Source organism: Notolepis coatsorum (assembly GCF_963971535.1).
Source record: "Notolepis coatsorum genome assembly, chromosome: 15".
In the NCBI taxonomy this organism is placed as follows: domain Eukaryota; kingdom Metazoa; phylum Chordata; class Actinopteri; order Aulopiformes; family Paralepididae; genus Notolepis; species Notolepis coatsorum.
Window position 1 is genome coordinate 46,766,617 of NC_140179.1, and position 22,577 is coordinate 46,789,193.

The 22,577-nt window shown below is 44.1% G+C and overlaps 1 protein-coding gene across 1 annotated transcript in view; it reads right to left on the bottom strand.

Moving 5' to 3' along the window:
* Window positions 1-22,577, bottom strand: part of LOC311242033 (uncharacterized protein) — a gene marked incomplete at its 3' end in the record, with an annotated part of 104,172 nt that overhangs the window by 41,115 nt on the left and 40,480 nt on the right. The window contains exons 4-5 of the mRNA XM_084330988.1: window positions 18,296-18,864; window positions 16,925-17,083 (exon numbers count right to left, since the gene is read on the bottom strand). Coding sequence (XP_084187114.1) covers window positions 16,925-17,083; window positions 18,296-18,864 — 728 coding nt within the window. The remainder of the gene's footprint in view (window positions 1-16,924; window positions 17,084-18,295; window positions 18,865-22,577) is intronic.

Consider the following 22,577-nt stretch of genomic DNA (forward strand, 5'->3'; position numbering starts at 1 on the left):
TGCCTCCCACAAGCCGGCTGCAATGTGGACCAAGCCTTACATCATGTGTCCCCTCCGGTACTCGAGGAAGCAGCAGTCGCATCTTTTCACCTGCACAGCGCGATCTCTCAGCATCGGGGGTCTGCGTTTGGAGGGCACGCCGCCTCCGTCGCTTCCTGATTCTGCTGCGCAGGCGCACCAACCGACCTGTAGGAGTCGCTGTCCACAACGTCCGATCCCCACCCATCAGCTTCCCACCCCCTAATACTGCCAATTGTATTAGTATGAACGACCAGCCAAGCTGATAGCAATGCGGAGAGCTGGGCTCGAACCCAGTGTCTCCTGCATTGGTGGTGAGAGCCTTGCCCACTGCACCACCTAGCCGCCCAGACTGAGGCGGTGTGTTGAAAGAGAACTCTGAGCGTTTATTATTCAGCATGAGAAAACACAACAACACTCCATGACGTTACTTGCTAAAACTGTCTATCTGCCGACAGGAAGACAACACTCTATAGCGTCCGTGCGGAACCAATATTCCCAACAACAGTTCCGTAGGTGAATTATGTCTAATCACCACAGGTGAAAGGTTTGCACCCTTACGCCACACGGTAGAAGCCTCGGAATTCGGTAGGTGAATTGCTTTCCTAGATCATGATGTTGAATGGAACTACAGTTCAATAGATTAAATTAGTTTAAGAGAATCTCAAATACATTATTTTATTTAAGTGTGTATAAAATTTGTTTTGTATTTTTCTGACATGGGGGCTCAACAATAAATGACAATCAGAAATGTCAAGTTGCATGTTGCTCTGTTGCATTTCCAATTTATTTATTTAAATGATAAATCTAACAATGTATCAGGAATCGATAAGGGATCGGACCGATGAGCAGAATCGATAATGGAATCGGTATCGATAAAATCTTATCAATTCCCGTCCCTAGTTATCAGTTTGGGAAATCTAATTGTGGTGGGTCAGTTCGATATTGTGGTGAGCCACCACATGTAACCCATGTATGGGAAACAGTGATTTCATAAAGACACTGTTGAAGTGCCCTGCGGCATGCGGTAGGAATAACATACATTATGTTAAAAAAGGGTATGTGAACTGTCTAGGCTGATTTGACTTGAAATCCATATCACACATGGCATGTTATCACATTTAGCTCCATAACGATACATGCATTTTTCTTAATATTTCTCTCTTTTAAACACCAGCACACAAATACCACATGCTCCATCTGTCAACATGTTATTGGTTGTTGTACATTCAATTGAATTAAAGGGGTACAAAATGAAACAGCATATCCACCGGAGGAAAGCAACATACAAATAGGGGTGGGGGGGGAATTGATACAGCGATATATATCAATATTTTGTGTGCGTCGATACACTGATGCCAAGTATCAATATAAAATATATATATATTTTTTTGCTTGACAATCTAATTTTGCTGCAATAAAAAAGCGTATCTTATTAGATAAAACAGATGATGTATATATATTTGTATTGCAAATGTTGACGTTTCTTTTTATTTGCAGTTGAAAGAAAGTAATAAATCGCAATATATTGCAATATTATGGTGACTCTAGTATCACGGGGCCTCTGGTGATTCCCAGCCCTACATACCAACACGTTGTGTTGACAAGAGTGTTATGGTTTGTAATGCGACCCCAATTGCACGACACAGACAGGTAATCAGAGTTAGCCAAAACAAGGGCCCGTTTTATTATACAGAAAAAGTGGCACTGCGCCTTTAAGGGGGGAAAACACTAAAGTCCAAAAACACAAAAAGGCGGCACTGTGCCTTTAACGGGCGAACAGGCAGGAAAAAAGTAACAGGAATCTTCTTCGTCCTTTAGCCGAGTAGGGCTCTGCGGCTCTGCAGCACTGCCCAGGAATCTTCTTCCTCACTGGCAAAGGTAAACAGGAATCTTCTTCCTCCCGACCAGAACGCTGCCGACGGGCAACGCAGCAAACAGGGGGTCCGAGGGGAACGGGGTGAGAACACTGGCATCCTCCCGTGGAGTAATAAGAGAGCGATGGCGAGCCTCACCCCAGAAAGAGGTCCATGTAGAGGGAGTAGGGAAGTAGCCGGCACGACATCTGGAGTGGGAACACTGGGATCCTCCCGTGGAGTAATAGAGAGCGAAGACGGTGTCCTACTCCAGGAAACGGCGACAGGTGGTGATGTACAGGGGTGGCACGACGTCTCACGCCGGAGACGCGGCAGTAGATGGTAGTAACAAGAACGATCCGACAAGGAGTGGAGGGGAGTCTGCAATACTAGTACTCTCCCGAGCTGATTGCAAACTCCTCTCAGGTGCGTGAAGCAGAAAAACGGCATGCCCCCTCGTTGGGCTGCATGCAGAATTCCTCCAGCCCTCACAAAGAGATTCATAATGTCGGCATCTATTCAGTTTCAGCCCAGCCTTAATGTGAATTGTTAGGAGCAATAGGTGTACAGAATATACAGGTACAGCATAAATAAAATGTCCTTCCATATTTTGTATACCCCATTGCTGATGCAAAAAATCTAATCAAATCAAAGTTTAACAAATATATAAGTAAATAAAGAATAGAGAAAAAAGGGACAAAATGTATAATAAATAAATGAAACATTTATGACAGCGATAACAATCTTAAGACATTTTATGACGTCATACATTTTAGCGATCAAGTAGAAATATGTCTCATATATATCATACGTTTAGCCGTTTACACAGATGCACAGTATCCAAGTAGAATTGGAACAATACAGATAATACACAATAGCCTCAAGGAACTTACAACACACAGAGGCCCCATAGAGACAGACAGAGGCCCCATTCCAATACTAAATCTGCTACATCCTTCTACAAGGTCCTTGAAACTGTGTGTGTGTGTGTGTGTGTGTGTGTGTGTGTGTGTGTGTGTGTGTGTGTGTGTGTGTGTGCGTGCGTGCGTGCGTGTGTGTGTGTGTGTGTGTGCGTGCGTGTGTGTGTGCGTGTGTGCGTGCGTGTGTGTGTCAGGCACACAATGCCTCTCTCTGTGTGACCCTCGGTCCTCAGCACGTGGAGATGGGAGGCAGCAGCTGTTACTACTTCATGTCACACACACACACACACACACACACACACACACACACACACACACACCTGTGTCTCCGTTATATACCGTTTGCAGTGGTGGCCTGCTGCTGCAAAATTATTGCCGCCATTGCTTCAGAAGTTTATGAAATGTCATGAAGTCGCAATTTGTCCGCTCCACTGAACTCAAACAGACCGTCGTCCTCTCTCTCTCCACTTGGGAGGGTGAGCAACTGTATCAGGGGCACGGTTGCAACACAGACCTTTTCTCTTGTAACACGCAAGTCAGGAACTACAGTATTTTTTATTTCTTTTTTTCCGTTTTCCCCCCCCCTCCCAATGTTAGTCGTTATGCCAATTCCCAATCCCCTTCCTGGTCGTTGCGCACTCTACCCCCTACCGTTGGTCTGGGAGGGCGGAGACTATCACATGCTTCCTCCAACACATGTGTACCCAGCCCACCACTTCTTTTCACCTGGCAGCGCGGACTCTCACTGGGGGAGTGTAACGTGTGGAAGGTCACACTACCTCTCCTAGATCCTTCCCTCGCTGTGCAGGCGCCCCGACCCAACTGTAGGAGTCGCTGTCCACAATGACCCAGACCCACCCACCGGCTTCCCTCCCGCTGACTCTGCCAATCGAGCCAGTATGACGGCCGGCCAAGCCGGAAGCAACGCTGACAGCTGGATTCGATACCAGTGTCTCTTGCATTGGTGACGAGCGCCTTGTCCGCTGCGCCACCCAGCCGCCACTAGGAACTACAGCATTTTGTGTGACAAACAGAGCAGATCACGTTACCGGAGAACAAGAAAAAAGGTAGATCTAACTAGCTAATGTTAAGTTAGATCGATTTTACAGTTTAAATAAATATTCGCAATGTATCCTCCATTGATGTTCATGGACAACTTGTTATTATTAATATTAACACTCATGAAATAATGTTAGCTAGGTAACATTAATGTTAGCAAACTCAGTGAATCAAGATACTGGTAACGTTGATTCAATAAACGTTGGTAAAATAAACACAAACAATGTCTATATAAGCAATGTATTAGAATATTCCTGATTGTATCCCAACATAGCAGAGTGAAGCAGGAGAGCAGAGTGGAGCAGGTCTATGTTTGCCCCGCCCCCTACACTTAAGCCATGGCTAACATGTAGGCTACTAGAGAAGAAATATGTGGCTGCTGCCTGGTGGAGATTTGCTCTCTACTGAGCGCTCCTTTTTAGTTCAGCACTGTGAGTGTGACACTTAGAGGAATGAGTCCCAGAGCAATTATTACATCCATCCAGAGCCTTCGCGCTAAGGAGCGCCCTGACATACACACACACACACACGCACGCACGCACGCACGCACACACACACACACGCACACACACGCGCACACACACACACACACGCGCACACACACACACACACGCACGCACGCACACACACACACGCACACGCACACACACGCGCACACACACGCGCACACACACACACACACACGCACACACAAGTCTGCAGGTATAAACACTACAGCGCACATACATATGCAGTGACGCACGCAAGCACGTACAGTACACAGTCTACACACAAGCACATCAATTACACATATACATGCACACACACATATATAAAAGCACATGCAAACACAAATGCGGACAGTGACACACACTCTTGCTCACACACACACACTGTCTCCCCCATACACACATACAGCTCCAGTCTCATGACACACTCCACTAGGCGTGACGGTCATTAGCAGAAATAAAATGTGAAATGCAGAGCCAGCATTATTATTATTACGCCCTTCATACTGAAGCTCAGAGAGACTCAGCAGGTACAACTGTGTGCGTGTGTGTGTGTGTGTGATTACTGCAGAAACATGTTGAGCTCGATAGAGATCGCAACAATCGCCACGAACACCACAAGTTCATCAGTATCATTTATTTTCTGTTGATATTGTTTCTGTGTTTCTGGGCCAGATCCACAGGAGTTCTGCTGAAGACATTATCGCGCAAAAGGAAGCCTTTCCAAACAAAACAAGCTTCCAGGACATTTACACCAGGCGTTGCAGGGCCAAGGCTAAGAGAGTAGTCACCCAAACAACTGCCTCTTTGCACTGCTGCGGTCAGGCAAGCGCTACAGGAGTCTCATGGTCAGTACAGAGTAGGGCTGCAACGATTAAATAATACATTAAAAAAAAAATTAATAAATTTTTTTTGCACTACCTATCTTTGTGAAAGTGGCTTCTCAGCTCTGGTCCAGCTGAAGACAAAGCAGAGGAACAGATTGGACATTGAGCATGACCTCAGAGTTGCTTTGTCTACCATCACCCCAGACTTTGAGACTCTTGTCAGGAGCAAACAACATCGCCACTTATCCCATTAGTTCCCTGGGATGTTAAGCTAAGAAGTCTGCTAAGAAGGATATATTATTTATTATTATTATTATTATTATTATTATTATTATTATTATTATTATTATTATTATTATTATTATTATTATTATTATTATTATTATTACTAATAATATGTGTGTGCGAACCGGAAATATAATTGACTCGCAGTGTGCGAGTGAAGATTACAAACGCTCCGCTGTTAATAGTTCAGAAACTACAAGTCCCACATTCCACAAGGCGCATAAACGTCCAATCACAGTTTCCTGTGGTGACGCGGCTGGTTTCATGCGAGTGAAAGGAAACAATAACAGTACGCACTGGAACAGAAAGTCACAGTACCATAGGCAAGTTATACATTCAGAATCAGACAACGCAAAAAATTCAGCCAGCCATGAAGCCCATTAATTTTTATTTTGAGCAAAAGAGAGACGAGGAGAAAGAGGAATCCGGCGAGGCAGCTAATGTTACTGAGGCGGATAACGTTATATTGACAGACGATAACGTTAGCGAAGTTAGCACACGCACATACACGCACACTGTGGGCCAGCCAGTGACTTTGGTGGTGTGTGCTATTGCACAAATGTGTGTCCCGTTCCCGTTTGCACACGCACATACACACAAACGCACATAGTAAGCCATCACTGGGAACTCTCAGAGGAAAGGGGGGCTGAGAATATCTGTGTCTATCTGTGTGTGTGTGTCTCGCTCTCTCTTCCTCTCTAGTCTCTACATATCTCTCTCCTGAACCTATTTCATTCAAAAGGAAGACATTGATGGACAGTAGCTATACGTATAAATTATAGCTCAGTTGTAGCTGTAACAGAATAATTGTATTAACTATTAATTAACTATTATTCAATAGCGTTTCAATTATAATGAATTAAATAATTGTATAAAGAATTTTCCATGTTCTGTCATCTAATAATATATTCCATTGCCTTTCCTATCTGTATCAAAATCAAAATGTTGGTATCGTGACAAGACTACAACATACAAAAGCAGCTTGACAACTGATATCCTTTGCGTCTAGTAGGCATGGGCCAATGTGTGATTTTGGTGGTATGTGCTATTTGCAGTATAATATGCATGTAATAAATGAGGTGAGCGACTCCCACCATTTACAGCGCTGGCTCCCACCATTCAAAGCCCTCCACAGCCTGGCCCCCCCCCTACCTGACTGATCTCCTTCTTCCTTACCGCCCCACTCGTTCCCTCCGGTCCTCCTCCACTGCTTCCCTCACTGTCCCGACATCCAAGCTTAAAAACGTTGGAGATCGGGCCTTCTCTCGTACTGCACCCCGACTCTGGAACTCCCTCCCCCAGTCCATCAGAGACTCCCCTACACTCTCCACCTTCAAAGCTCGCCTCAAAACCCACCTGTTCTCCCTTGCCTTCAACCCCCCCCCCCCCCCACCCATAACCCCCCCCCCCCCCCTCCAACCTGATTGATGTCTGTCTCCAGTCTTTTTTGTGCTATCATGCTGTCTTCCCTGTTCCCCCCCATGGTCTCATGTTCCTTTTGTTTTGTTTCTTTGTTGTTTCTTTGTTTTTGTTTCTTTGCTTTTGTTTCTTTGTTTGTACTCTTGCTCCCGACTATTGTCAGCGACTTCGGGTTATTGAGAAGCGCTATATAAATTAAATGAATTATTATTATTATTATTAACTCGCGATTAATCGCAAATTAATCGCATTTTAATTTTTTTCTACCTTAAACGGATATTTTTCAAGTTCCAAGTTTTAATACTCTTATCAACATGCGAGTCAACAAATGCTTGCTTTATGCAGCCATTTAACACAAAAGGATGACCCTCATGCATTGCAAATTTGCATCAAATTCAAAACAAAGTGATGCACAAAATAACTTAAAAGAAAATAATAATTTAAAACAATGAATAAAGTGTGCATGAAATAATAGGGGAAAGAAAACGTTAGGAACTTGTTACATTCACCCACACAAGGGCTGATTAATCACACCCCCCCCCCCTCTCTCTCACACACACTCTCCCAGCTCTCTTTCTCTCTTGCCCCTTCCTCATCTCTCTCACCCCCCTCTCTCTCTATATCTCACACACACACACACACACACACGCACACACACACACACACACACACACACACACACACACACACACACAACACACACACACACACACACACACACACACACACACACACACACACACACACACACACACACACATCCTCACTTGCACTCTCTCACACACACTACAAAAAAATTCACTTTAAGAAACACAACTGTACATTAGTATAATTATTGTATATAGTACTTTACCTTAATTCTTAAGCATTGTATTGTATTTTATTCGTATTACTTTTTAGCATGTATATTTCATTATCTCTTTTATTTTATTATCTCTTTTATTTGATTACTCTATCTTATTATTTGTATTTTTGCACCATCGAGGGGGACATGGCCACCTTCATTTCACTACATGTCTTGTGTATGTAGTGTACACAGGTATGTGACAAATAAATCTTTTGAATCTTGAATCTCCATTTTCCTCCCTACCCCTCCTTGCCAGACGCATCCCGGTGTGGACGGCAGCGGCTATTAATGTGAGTGAAGTGAAGTGAAGTGGGTCCTGCTGCCATTCAGTGTCCATTCTGCTTCCAGTGTGTTTCAGGGGTGAGGGAGGGGAGGGAGCCCGACAGCGCGGCACAGTAGCTCCTTGTCGGCAGTTACGCTCACTGAGGAAAGCCAGTGCTTATTGTTTGCTCTTTGCACAAACACAACCATCAGTGAGTGGGGTTTACTTTGGGCTTTCAAGGAGCTTACAACCCAACAGCCTCTAGCTACTTTCTGTCCCCAAGAATTATTTGAGCCGAGGGAGGGGGGTGTATTCAGGGAATCCATTTAGCCTTATTCACTTTGCCACCGTATTGGTTGAGTTTGATGTGATGATGTGATGATGTAATGATGTGGAAGTGCTTGTTCACTTCGATGGTAAAACTTTGCTAGAGAAATGCCACTTTAAGAACCAAAATAGTCCTTTACATACATTTACATTGTCATTTAGCTGATGCTTTTATCCAAAGGGACTTACAAGTTCTGTACGACAAGTTAGCAGGAAGGGTACAACTCTTTCAGCTGAGTAACAATGATCAAACAGTGCTGAAACTTGGGCGCTGCATTATTGAGTGCATAGACATAAGACATATTAGTGTATAGTAGGAGGAGTGCATGGTAGTATAGGACAGTAAGAAGGTTAGTGTTTTTTTTTTTTTTATATATTGATTGAAGAAGTGTGTTTTTAGTCGACAGCGAAAGATTGGTCGGGATTCGGTTGTCCTGACTGTGGTGGGAAGTTCATTCCACCATTGTGGAGCGAGGACTGAGAATAGACGTCTTCTCTTTTATGACCCTCTCGGAGCTCAGATAATAATAAACTTTATTTGTATAGCACCTTTCATACAGAAACTGCAGCTCAAAGTGCTTCATAACAGAAAAAAGACAGGCATAAAATGAGCACATAAAGTGCAGACATATAAAATCACAGTTTTTTTTCACATTAGGATCTAACATCCCAACAGGCCACCTAGTTTATGGTTTGATTCAGTTTTTGTCATAATCACGGCGAGAGCCTTCCTCACCATCACCATCACGGCGGAAGCCTTCCTCACCCCTCATCCTCTCACACCCTTATATGGGCAGCATCCGATCCCCGGATTCCCACGCCGCCAGTGGGCCTCTAATTGACGCGGCTGTGAGGGATTCCCTCGTCAGCGAGATGATACTTCAGCCCACGGATCCTGCTCTACCCTCGTTGCAGTGTTAACCTAACTTCCTAGGTACGACAACGAACCCTAGCCTAGCTACTCAATCCTTGTTGAATTACCTTGTCCTAATCCACCGCTCCGGTACTTCACCCACCTGGACGGCCCGTGCGGCACAAGGAACGCACCATCCCTCATCTATTGCATTCTTGTACCTGTCGCACATTTCTGACCTGTAAACCTGTCTGCTTGGGGGTAACAATTAAAACCAACCTAGACCGCTCCATTCTCTCTCCTCCTGTGTTCTGCAATTGGGCTCCGCCAACCCCTATCCTAACAGTTTTAAATAGACAATAATAAAAAGAGTAAGATAAAATAAGATAAAGATAAAAGAAAGAGGTCAACACTGGCAGACAAGCAGCCCGGATACCAAGAGAGCTGTGGTGTTTCGATGTCTGTATGACATCACAAGTCATACAGAATATGAAGGTATATCATTACCAGGGTTCCTGCAGGTTTCAACAAGGTACATTTAAAGGTTGTAAAAATGGCCTTTTCCATGCCCCTATTGTAAAAATGGCATTTTCCAGTGTTTTGCATTGTTTTCAAGCAATGTGGGGTTGTACCAACACTGACAAAATGTGAAATCTGTACCAATTGCAGTTTCTGCAGTTCAGATGAGACAAGAACTCCCCCCACTGAAACAAGCCATTCTGAATTGACTGGATCTGTGATGTGTAGAGGATCTGATCTGCATACCTCAGCCACTACTGTTGTTGTAGCCACCGCCCACAATCAACTGTGATTCGAGGAAGTTAGCATAACGTTGAAATTATGAGAAAAACCGGCAAGCAGCAAATACATCCTTGCACTTGTTTCATAATGATATCGTGCTCCACAAGCAATGGGCCACGTTCGTTTTTGGATTTTTGCAAAGACGACATTGAGAATCAAGGACTTTATAATGCTGCTGTGATTTCTGAGCTGTTGCTAAAGAAGGGAGTTAGCCTGTACCAAGTCTTCAGGACCGAAAGAAAGTATCGAATCAGTAAGTACATAAGTCGTAATTAGCAGTAGGACCTTGTTCATTCATCCGTTTGTGTCAATAGTGTATTAACGTTAGCGGTATTCCTCAGTGCTCAGTGTGTGTGTGTGTTTTTTTTTATCCTCTTTTTCTCTGCCTGATTTTCTATTTTGTCTCCCCATCCCAATTTAGTCGTTATGCCAATTCCCCCCCTCCCCTACCTGGTTGTTGTGCGCATGTTCCTCCTACTGGTCGGTACAAGGGAACCCTGAAGTCCACCACATGCTTCCTCCGACACATGTGGAGACAGCCAGTGGCTCTTTTTTCACCTGGCAGCGAGGACTCTCATTGGTGAAGCGTAACGCGTGGGAGGTCACGCTGCCATCACCATTTCCTGCCTTTCGCTGAGCAGGCGCCCAGACCTGAACTGTAGGCGTCGCTGTCTACAACGCCAGATTACCACCCACGACTTCCCTCCCCCTAACTCAGCCAAACGAGTTAGTATGACGACCGACCCAAGCCGCAGGGCAATGCTAACTCCGGAAGTCGAGACCGCAACCTCTTGCATTGGTGACGAGCGCAATCTCCGCTACGCCACCCGACCGCCCCCCGTGTGTGTGTGTGTTTGACCCTCCTATGCATTTCATATGTGAGTTGAAGCTGAGCCATTGACCCACATCCTTCACTGTCAGGGCAGGGAACAAAATAAGTACCCGCCAACCGCCAATGGCGGGCAGATTTAAGGTTTGGCGAGTAACAATGAGAGGTCTGCCCGCCACCTGGCGTTAGGGGTGGACGGTATAAATGGTATATGGTATAAACTGTATGAATTTGCTCTACGGTATGGATTTTGACTATACCTTGTAACCGGTAGAGCAGCTCTAAAATAGCAATGACGTCATGTAACCACAGCGCGACTATTTCACTCGCATTTGCCCCTAAAAATAGATAGAATTAGTCATAGATAATAGATATGTGCGAACTGGAAAAAGTTATTTAGGAGCACAGAGGCTTCGCGCAGTGGGCGTGTCAACACGCAATTGTCATTTCATAATAAACACATATCACGTGCGGCGTACAGCAAGTTTCTATTTCAGTTCCTGGCATTTTTAACCAGTGGAGAAAGGTAAGAGAGATTTCCCTATCGTTTTTCTTATATGAATTATTCAACCTACGTTAATAAAACATACCTGGTGATCAACTACAGTTTGCTGTGAACATTATGATATGTGTGTAGTGTTCTGATAACGACTATCGGTGAAGCGATGTCGAAATTAATTTGGGTTAAGCAGCGGGAGCCGGAATGCTGGCTTTGCGAGAAGCATGCAACTGCAGAGCCGCAGAGCTGACAGCTGTGCCCGCACAGTGCAATACTCCAATTCAGCCATTGGCAATTCAGCCGTTGGGTGGGTGGCGCTGTTGAGCGGGCCTGTGACCGGACCTGAAAGCGCCGCTGGCTCTGCGGCTCTGCAGTTGCATACTATTGGGATTCGTTTATCGCTTCGTTGGGAGCAGCACGGAGTCTCAAGGGACTTATTTTATTTGGAATATAATGACTGTATACGCAAAAGTAGCCTAGTTTTAAGTTCAAATATTATAAATCTACATGCCTTGAGGATGTCATTCTTTATATAGCCTGCCTATCAATTGTTTTTAAGCTCAATAAACTCTGACCGGAATTTCTCCCATTTGTCCGGCAGATTAAAATCTTGCAGGACACGGAGACCGGCAAAAAAAAAATTTGTAGCGTTTCTGCATTTGCGGTGTTCCTCCGTGCTAGCGTATCTCTTAGCTAGGCTATAGTGCAGGTGGGTGACTGTCAGTCAAACCCTGATACCGTGATATATACCGTTACCGTCTATGCTTCAAATTATACTGTGATATAAATTTTAGACCATACCGTCCACCCCTACCTGGCGTGTAACAAAATAGTTCATATCGATACTCTTATTTTGAAAATCCTGTAGCGGGTTTCATTTCCGCCCCAAGCGCAGCTCCAGTCATAATATCTATGGCTCCGGCAGCTAGCAACGTTCGGTTCATAGCGATACTCTTATTTTGAAAATCCCCACGGGCCGTGGCAACTTGACGAGTCATATCCGCCCAGTCCGTGCTGTCTGCATTAAGCAGAGCAGGGCTACACAGCAGTGCGCCTATTTTGCGACCCGAAATAAGTCTGTGGTGTTTTTTTTTTCTCACAACGGGTCAAATGCATCTAACATGCTTTGCATCGTCGCCATTCCTTTATGCCCACATCGCCCGAAATTAACGTTACGTTAGCATAAGCTAACAAGCTAATCCTGATCAGAGGCAGAGCCATAGAGAACAGCAGAAAGTGTGGACTGGGGAAAGGGAAATGGGGGGGGGGGGGGGGGCACTCTCCCTTTCTCTGTGTGTGTGCGGGCGTTTGGAAAGACGATGAAGTCACTAGTCAGGACTCAGGACAGGAGTATATTATAGTAAACTGAGGATTACTGAGGATGGACAGATAATGTTGATATTCAAATATAAAAAAGTTTCGAGAGGAGTGGAAGTTTGAAGACAGACTAGACTACAATATGATGCAGGGGTGGTGAGTTGAAACAGTGTGTGTGTGTGTGTGTGTCCCGACCCCACTTCTATGTTTCAATAAATTATTTGCATTTAAAACTATTAACGCCGACTCATTCCTTCAGTCCACTCAAAATTATGCTAATATTCCTTATGTTGTTTATGATATTAATTGAAAATAGTATGAGAGTATTATATAGTAATAATAACACATGGCGATATACTAAAAAGCTATTTATAATTTTTGGCTGGTAAAAAATCTGCCTAGCTGGTAGTTTTTTAAATCTACCAGCCAAATGGCTGGTAAGTCAAAAAGTTAATTTTGTTCCCTGTGTCAGGGTTATTATGGACAGAAGTTGTCAAATCATTACTCAGCAACTGTCAACTGTCTGCACATGTGTCAATAGTGTATTAATGTTACTATTTTACTGTAGCGTTTCTGCATTTGCGGTGTTCCTCCGTGCTAGCGTATCTCTTAGCTAGGCTATAGTGCAGGTGGGTGACTGTCAGTCAAAGCGCATTGCGAGTATGGGCGGAAAGTGGTGCACCAAAGTACTTGTTCCATAGACTCAGGAATTGTGTAAAATTGCCCAAAAAGTTAACAATTGTGGACCTTTAAGACCTTTTAAGACCACTTTCAATATAAAGTGCCATATTGGCAGGACATTTACCATGAAAGAAGTAATTCCATATGAATTGTTGGGGAGGGGGGGGGGCTGATACTAACTGCTATTACCGTACTGCTTACTTTGCAGCACGAATATTTCCCCCAAACACATTTAAACAAGATACAGACAAGTGACTTCCTAATCCAATACATTTTTGAGACCGATCAAAGAACTTTTTAAGGTCTAAAATTCTAGTTATTAAATGTAAGATGTGTTAAAGGTGACATGCATTATAAATGTCTTTTTTGAGTCTCTAGCATTGTATTATAGTAATAGGAGTTAGTATCAATGTGTTTTTGTGTCTAAATACCATATTGGCGGATTGCTCTCATTCAGCTCAGACCATTTCCTGCTCGATTTAATTAGGTCATTCTGATTTGACTCGCATCGTGACGTCACGTGGCGAGGATGGAGCAGATAGTGATCCGATTGGCTCTGTGGTTGTAGCGCACCAAACGGGGTTTGACAGAGCGAGCGAGAGAGAGAGAGAGAATCAGATAGACCCTCGCGACAGAGCACACATACACACTGTGCCGCGCACTACAGCTGCTCCCGAATCGAGAGAGAGAGAGAGAGAGAGAGAGAGAGAGGAGAGAGAGAGAGAGAGAGAGAGAGAGAGAGAGAGAGAGAGAGACCACCGTGCAAACACTCCGCGCGCAGGTCCCCCCCCCCCCCATCCCCCGATTCTGGAGCACAAGCTGCAGCGCGGCACAGCGGCAGACCCCCCCGAACGGGAGAGGGAGAGAGAGAGAGAGAGAAGGGGACCCGCACGCAGAGCGCCCACACAGTTCTCTCTCCCCCTCTCTCTCCCGCTCGAGGAAGTCCACCACCGCGCTGCGCCACAGCCCATGCTCCCGAACCGAGAGAGAGAGACAGAGAAGGAGACCCGCACGCAGAGCGTCCACACAGTTCGCTCTCTCTCTCTCTCTCTCTCTCTCTCTCTCTCTCTGTCTGCCACTCGCAGACTGTGTGGATGACTGCCACTGAAAGTGCTTATGGGCGGAGCCAGGCCAATAACAGGCTGAAATCTTGAGGCTAGAAATTATGCTTTTGAGTACTCCATTAGAAATATAAAACAATGATTTTTTTTTAAACAAACCTTACAGATGTCTTCCATAGACTCACAGGAATTGTGTAAAGTTGCCCAAATAGTGCTAGGAATAGCAATGCAGGTCCCCTGACCCTGTGGGAACCCTGCATCATCACATGACTGTTTTACATTTACTCACCCTACATCACATGACTGTTTTACATTTACTCACCCTACATCACATGACTTTGTTTTACATTTACTCACCCTACATCACATAACTTTGTTTTACATTTACTCACCCTACATCACATGACTGTTTTACATTTACTCACCCTACATCACATGACTGTTTTACATTTGCTCACCCTACATCACATGACTGTGTTTTACATTTACTCACCCTACATCACATGACTTTGTTTTACATTTGCTCACCCTACATCACATGACTTTGTTTTACATTTACTCACCCTACATCACATAACTTTGTTTTACATTTACTCACCCTACATCACATGACTGTGTTTTACATTTACTCACCCTACATCACATGACTGTTTTACATTTACTCACCCTACATCACATGACTGTTTTACATTTGCTCACCCTACATCACATGACTGTGTTTTACATTTACTCACCCTACATCACATGACTGTTTTACATTTACTCACCCTACATCACATGACTGTTTTACATTTACTCACCCTACATCACATGACTGTGTTTTACATTTACTCACCCTACATCACATGACTGCTTTACATCATAGCATCATATCAGGTGACTTTTATTACATCACAGGACTTCAGGCATCAAAAGAACTGAACAGATACTACCGTCATATGACTGGATATAACGTGTGGTGGATCATAGGACTGAATGTCATAGGAAGGCTGTGGCATTTCTGAGGCTGAATTGACCCTGTGTTCTTCGTCAGATTCCTGGGAACAGGCTGATATTTGACTACATCCTCCACACACTCTGTCTGAGGCCCTCTGTTTACTGCTACTGGGCAACATGGAGGAAATAATTACCAAAGACACATATAATGAGGGGAAGAAGCACGGGGGGGGGGGGTTGAATGGAGAAATCGAGTTTTGAAAATAATAATTACAGCATTTGGAGGTGAAATGTGAGTTTAAAAAAATCTGGGACGTTTTTGTTATCTTGTTTTGTGAGAAACTTTACATACTATTTTCTTATTAAGACAACATAAAAGTACCGCAATATCATGATATCATAAATGGTAAAAGGTGCATTTATATAGCGCTTTTATCCACAGCATTTTACAATTTGTTCCTCACATTTTACCCATTCACTCACACATTCACACACAGTCGGTGGAAGCAACCATGCAAAGTGCCAACCTGCTCATCGGGAGCAATGATGGGTAAAAGTGTCTTGCTCAAGGACACTTCGACAGGCTGCCCGGGAGGAGCGGGAATCAAATCGGGAACCTCCGGATTACCAGACGACTGCTCTACATTTCAACACAATATGATCCCATTTAAATAATAATATTGAATTGCCCAGTCCAACTTCTGAGACACACACAGATCATAAAAGTTAACTGAAGTGGGTATTGTGAGAAGGGCACCACTGAATTGGCTAGGAAGATTTGATTGGGGGTAAATAAATTAATAAGTCTGTCCCCTCTCTCAACAGCTATGCACCTCTTGACCTCAGAATCATCCATTCTCCATCCATCTGTATATAATCTGTGGCCACAGCCTACTGGCAGCCTGGCAGGCCCTTCACGTCAGCACCTGTCCCCTGACCAGCCTTCAACCCTCCGTTCACCAGCACCATGTAGTGACCCTGACAGTTAAATACCACGGTCTTAACCAATCTGACACCTGAAAAGAGATCAAATTTAGGTAGCAAAGCGGGGGTATTTAAGTTAGGAGTTTACAGTAAGGGGTTAATATGACGGGGTTTCAACCTTGCTACGAGTACAGTACATCCATCCACACATCTGTGCATCCATCCATCCATCCACCCAACCATCCATATAGTTGACCATACTGGTGGTCTCTGTGTGTGTCTTACCCAGGCATGCAGTCGTGCACACACGCGGTTACACACCGTGTTAGTAGGTCACTTATCACCTAGACTTTGCATAATAATAGGATACCATAGCATAACAACGAGAAAATACAAGCCCTGTAGCAATTGGTGGGGGGTTGCCTTGATCTGTGGTCAAGCAACCCGACTGGAAGGATGAGACATTAAGTTGTGCTTCAGTCTGAAGGAAACTGTCCTTCTGTACAGTAAACTAACTCTAAGTTACATTGTTAATTTAGTTTGTATTTACTTTTCTAGTTTAAGTTAATTCAATTAAAGAAATTGTAACTACAATTACATTTAAAACATTGTTATGCATAATAATCATCTGTTTTGTGCGCAACCGAGGGAACATGTATGCGCGTGCGCTGGCGTGTGGGCAGTTCCCATATTACGACTGCATCACTGGCCTTACCTGAGTGTAGAAGTTGGTCATAGAGGTGGTCTCTATGTCTTTCTTGCCCAGTATTTCCATTTTAACAGGAGCTGTGGGGAACTTAGTGGAGAAATACTCCAGGAAGTCAGGCAGGTAGCCGGCAGCACCGTGTACGATGCCCATCACATAGTGAGCTGCCTGGAAAACAGTCAATAGACAAGAAAACAGTGTCATCCATGTGAAGCACGAAGGAGGATTGTCGTTTATTTGTTTAACATAACTCAACGTGCAATGTCTGTGTGAACTGCCACTAATGTGTGTGTGTGTGTCTGTGTCTGTATCTGTATCTGTATCTGTGTCTGTGTCTGTGTGTGTGTGTGTGTGTGTGTGTGTGTGTGTGTGTGTGTGTGTGTGTGTGTGTGTGTGTGTGTGCGTGCGTGCGTGCTTGCGTGCGTGCGTTCGAGCGTGTGTGTGTGTGTGTGTGAAAGAAAGAAAAAGAACAAAAGCTAGCGGAAGGGGAGGATGCGGACTGGAACCGTCAGCCAATGGGAGGCATTATACACGTCATCAACATCCTGTGTGTCAGACTAGTAGACAATTAACTAGAGCAGTATGTGTGTTGAGCCAAATTATCCTTCATAGCATATTGTCCATATAAAGTAGCCTTGTTTCACAACTGTAAGGTCAAACTGATTAGCCTCCTAAATAGTGGTTGATGTGGGTTTTTCAATGGCCGATGCCGATATTTAGAGAGCAATAATAACAAATTAGATTGCTAAAGTTAAGTTCACTAATGTTAGCTGTATTAGCTAGATAGCTTAGCTGGTTGATGACTCTAGGTTTGCACTCGCTAACATTAGCCTTAAAAAAGAAATACCAAACACTGTGCTCATAGCAAACTGACGAAATGACGTATGTATTGGACACTAGATGATGGTTTTGTTTGTGTCAACTGCACTGATTCAGCCGACTGATGTTGATAGTTTTTTTTATTCTTATATGTTCAATAAATTGAACAAATTGGATTTGGTTTCCTTATTTATGCATACAAAATAAATGTCTACTGAATGGAAACATTTAGCAATTATGATTATTATTAGTGAAGGTGAGGATACATTGAGTATTTAATTTTGTGTAGAATATTAAAATACTGATATGCCTTCAAATGTCCATCCCTAGTACCAACTAGAACAATTGACCCATCTCAAACCTGCCCTTTTTTCTTAATCATCCAATCACAACTGTTGCTTCCCTCAGACAAACTTTGTTTGGAGGATGGGGGCGGGGTTTGACACAAACATTTGTTTGTCCGAGGGAAGCAACAGTTGTGATTGGAGGGATAAGAAGAGAGGGGGCAGGGTTTGAGACGGGTCGATCGATCACAAAGGATGGGGAGCATAGCATCCATACCAGGGACGAGTCTTCGCTGAACGCCAGAGTGACAAACTCCTGGGCAAAACGTTGCCTCTGGCCCGCAGAGAGGGAGGAGAGCTGGGAGGTGTAGGCGTGGGCCACCAGAGCGCCTCCGTTGGGTTGGGTCTCGATGTGGATGTAGGGGGCAAACTCCAGGCCCGACGTCCTGGGATGGGGCGACCAAGGGTGGGCTTTGGCCGGCGGAACAAGGGGGTTATCGTCGGGCGACAACGGGGACTGGAAGGCGTTTGGGACGGTGGGGTCAAAGAGGGATTTAGGAGACAGGTGGGGGGTTTTGTTGAGAAGAAGAGCGTTGACTGGGAGAGGGGACTTGAACGGAGAGGAGGAGGAGGAGGAGGAGGAGGGCGAGTGATGTTTGGGATGAGAGGAGGAGGTGGGAGAGGAGGGGGGGGGGAGGAGGAGGCCGGCACAGACGGTCTGGCTGGAGCGGTGGTACATCTTCACTCGTTTGTGCTTCTCTCCTTCTTTGTGTTTCTTTTTCTTTTTCTTCTTCACCTTCTTCATCTGCAGCTCCTCCAGGTTGATCTTCGGTTTCTCTTTTTCAACTGGATGGATGGATGGAGGGAGGGAGAGAGAGAGAGAGAGAAACCGGAGATTAGTTCAAATCAAATTGAAATAATGTATGACCGACAGATAGGGCTGTACCGAATAGTTCAAAGCTTCATTCATAACGTTGACATTCAAATTCGAAATCAACATTCGAAATTCTTATTGAAAATTTTAATTAAATTATATATAAAACAGGATACATTTTTTTTGTCTATTCATTCTGTTTAAACCAAGGCTGTCAATCGATTAAAATATTTAATCTGATTAATCGCATGGTTGTCCATAGTTAACTCGCGATTAATCGCAAATTAATCGAATATTTGTATCTGTTCTAAATCTAACTTAAACGGATCTTTTTCAAGTTTTAATACTCTTATGAACATGAGTCAACAAATGCTTGCTTTATGCAGCCATTTAACACAAAAGGATGACCCTCATGCATTGCAAATTTGCATAAAATTCAGTGATGCACAAAATAACTTAAAAGAAAATAATAATTTAAAACAATGAATAAAGTGTGCGTGAAATAATAGGGGAAAGAAAATGTTAGGAACTTGTTACATTCACCCACACAAGGGCTGAGGACTCACACCCTGTCCCCCCCCTCTCTCTCTCACACACACTCTCCCAGCTCTTTCTCTCTTGCCCCTTCCTCATCACTCTCACCCCCCCCCCTCTCTCTCTCTCTCTCTCTCTCTCTCTCTCTCTCTCTCTCTCTCGCTCTCTTACACACACACACTTTGAGTCAGAAACAAACATAGTATCAATGAGAGTATCAATAATACACCTGAGTGAAGTCTAGAAATATATATATATATATATATATCATTTTGTAGCCTATCTGCATATCATGGTTGTGTTTGGAACCCAATGTGCAGGCAAGGAGACACGGTAGGCAGAACTGAGCAAAACCCAATATGGGTATATTTAATAGGGTGGTGGAATGTACACAGGCATGGGTCGGTACATGGGGGAAATTGTGTCCAGGATATACAGGGGGGCATGAATGTCACACAGACGGGGTGAAAAGCAGGAGCAGTTGTCGTCAGCCAGGCATAGGTCAGAGCAGTACTTTGTGAACCAGGCCAGTGTCTCCAGGTCTTAGCCGGCAGGTCAGTGTCTCCAGGCTTCACCGTGCAGGCTAGGAGAGAGGATGCGAATAGAGATTTGAACAAGGTTGTGAGCAAGGCCAGTGTCTCCAGGTCTTAACCAGCAGGCCAGTGTCTCCAGGTCTTCACCTGCAGGTCAGTGTCTCCAGGTCTTCACCTGCAGGTCAGTGTCTCCAGGTCTTCACCAGCAGGTCAGTGTCTCCAGGTCTTCACCTGCAGGTCAGTGTCTCCAGGTCTTCACCAGCAGGTCAGTGTCTCCAGGTCTTCACCTGCAGGTCAGTGTCTCCAGGTCTTCACCTGCAGGTCAGTGTCTCCAGGTCTTCACCTGCAGGTCAGAGTGTCTCCAGGTCTTCACCTGCAGGTCAGTGTCTCCAGGTCTTCACCAGCAGGTCAGTGTCTCCAGGTCTTAACCAGCAGGCCAGCGTCTCCAGGTCTTCACCGTACAGGCTAGGAGAGGGGACGAGAATAGAGGTTAGGTCAAGGTCGATGAACAAGAGATCCAGGTGAACAACTTAGACAACAGAGTAGAGACAAGAACATAGTAACGTGACTAACGTGGTACGAGAGTTTACGATCCGACAGCTTCTCTACGTCTGGGGCGGGTTTATATACCCAGATGCACTCTGCCTCCAGACCATAGATCAGCTGTCTCGTGACACACCACCTGTAGTGTCGTGACTAGTTAACGATAATGAGAGCAGTAGAGTGGTAGAGTGAACAGAGAGAGGCAGGAGCACTGACGTGGTAGAACCATGACCATGACACTGCATCCGCTTGGCGCTCCATGAAGACGTCACCATCACTTTCGTACCAACCGTGCCCTTATTGGATTATTTATGTTGACGAAACTGACAAGTTATATTCATTAAAGAAAATGTATTTAATAAAAAAGAAATACTAATTTAATCAGATTAATTACTTTATTCAAATTGAGGATTTCGTTTGAGGATACTTTTTTGAATTTTGTATGATTAAATATGACGACAGACATTCTAAGCTTCATTCGAAAACTTCAATAGAAGTTTCGAATGTAGAAAAATGACATTCGGTATAGCCCTACCTACAGACGGGTTTTCTGTTTGTAAACACTGTTCTCCCGCCAATCAGCAATACCCACCGAAACATGTGACACGTGAATCATTCCTCAGGATACAAAATGCATCGTTGGCTCCTATGTTGAATGCAGGTTTTTCATTTGTATTATTTTGCTCCAAAACATATCGTAACGTGAAAATGCTAACTATGAGTGAGTTTCATTGACTGGTGTAGCAGCTGGGATATTCCACTTCTGACGTGGGCTGGAGAACTTTCAAAGCCTTTCATGCTCCATGCTAATAGCTCATACACACAATACATCATAGGGCCATGCAAAATAAATGGTTTGGTTCCGGTTGCCGACCGACCCTGCCGATTTAGGTGCGACCCAAATGAATTTTCTGAGTACATTTTTTTATTTTCTTTTATAAATTTTTTTTACAATAAAGTTTAGTTTAAATCTTAGTAAAAAAAAGTGCAGTCCATGTCAATAATGAGAATATATAAAAAGCAAGTATTTCACAATATTTGCACAGCTCTCTGACGTCAGGATATTTAGTGAGTAGTATTTAGGGGTGGCATTTTTAATACTACTACCTTTGTACATTGTACTTTTGTAGTACAGTATCTTTGTATTTTAACCTTTAGTATTATGGATATTAAACATGCTGGCAGGGTACATGCATCCATGTTGTCGTAAATTTTAAATCAATAGTCGCCGTGGGAAAAAATAAAATAAAAAATAAAATAAAATAAATTCCCTAGTACCACTACCTACCCATGGCCTTAACTGATAACCAACAGGAACAAAACAATTTATTTTGTTAGGCCTAACCCATTACGGATGCATGCTGCAGGTAAACTGTTACCCAACAAGCTTTCCAGTGTGATATATGAATAAATATGATAAACAGCAGCCTATAATCTAACGCCTGAGGAAGTGGAATATTTATTTATTATGCATAAATCTAGACATTGCCACGATTTGTTCTGTTTGTGTGTGTATGCTGCGCAGGGGTGTGTGTTGTGCAGGTGTGTGTGTGCATGCGCACGTGTACATGAGTGTGTGTGTACCTCGGCACGTTGAATACCTGCCCTTTTTGGAGGTAAGAGGCCTCTCTGTGTGTGTGTCTGTTTTGCAGGTGTGTGCATGTTTGTGTACCTCAGCACATTGAATACCTGAGGTAAGAAGAAGCCTGTGTGTGTGAAAATTGTTCATCCATAATTGAATAAATGCTACTTGCATGTGCGTGCTTGCCCGGCATGCGTGCCGTTAGCATGTAGTTAGCGTATTGACTGTATGTGTGCGTGCATAGCCTACATGTGAGTATGGATACTGTATGTCACACAGATTTTATAGCTCCAAGCACATAACTGTCTGCTCACGTGAGAGAAAGAGAGAGTGGTGTGTGTGTGTGTGTGGGGGGGGGGTTGTGCATTTTGTGTGTGTGTGTGTGTGTGGGGGGGGGGGGGGGGGGTGCGGCTTCCAGTAGACGCTGCAGCCTCAGCATAATCCAATAGCTATAAACACACACACACACACACACACACACACACACACTCAC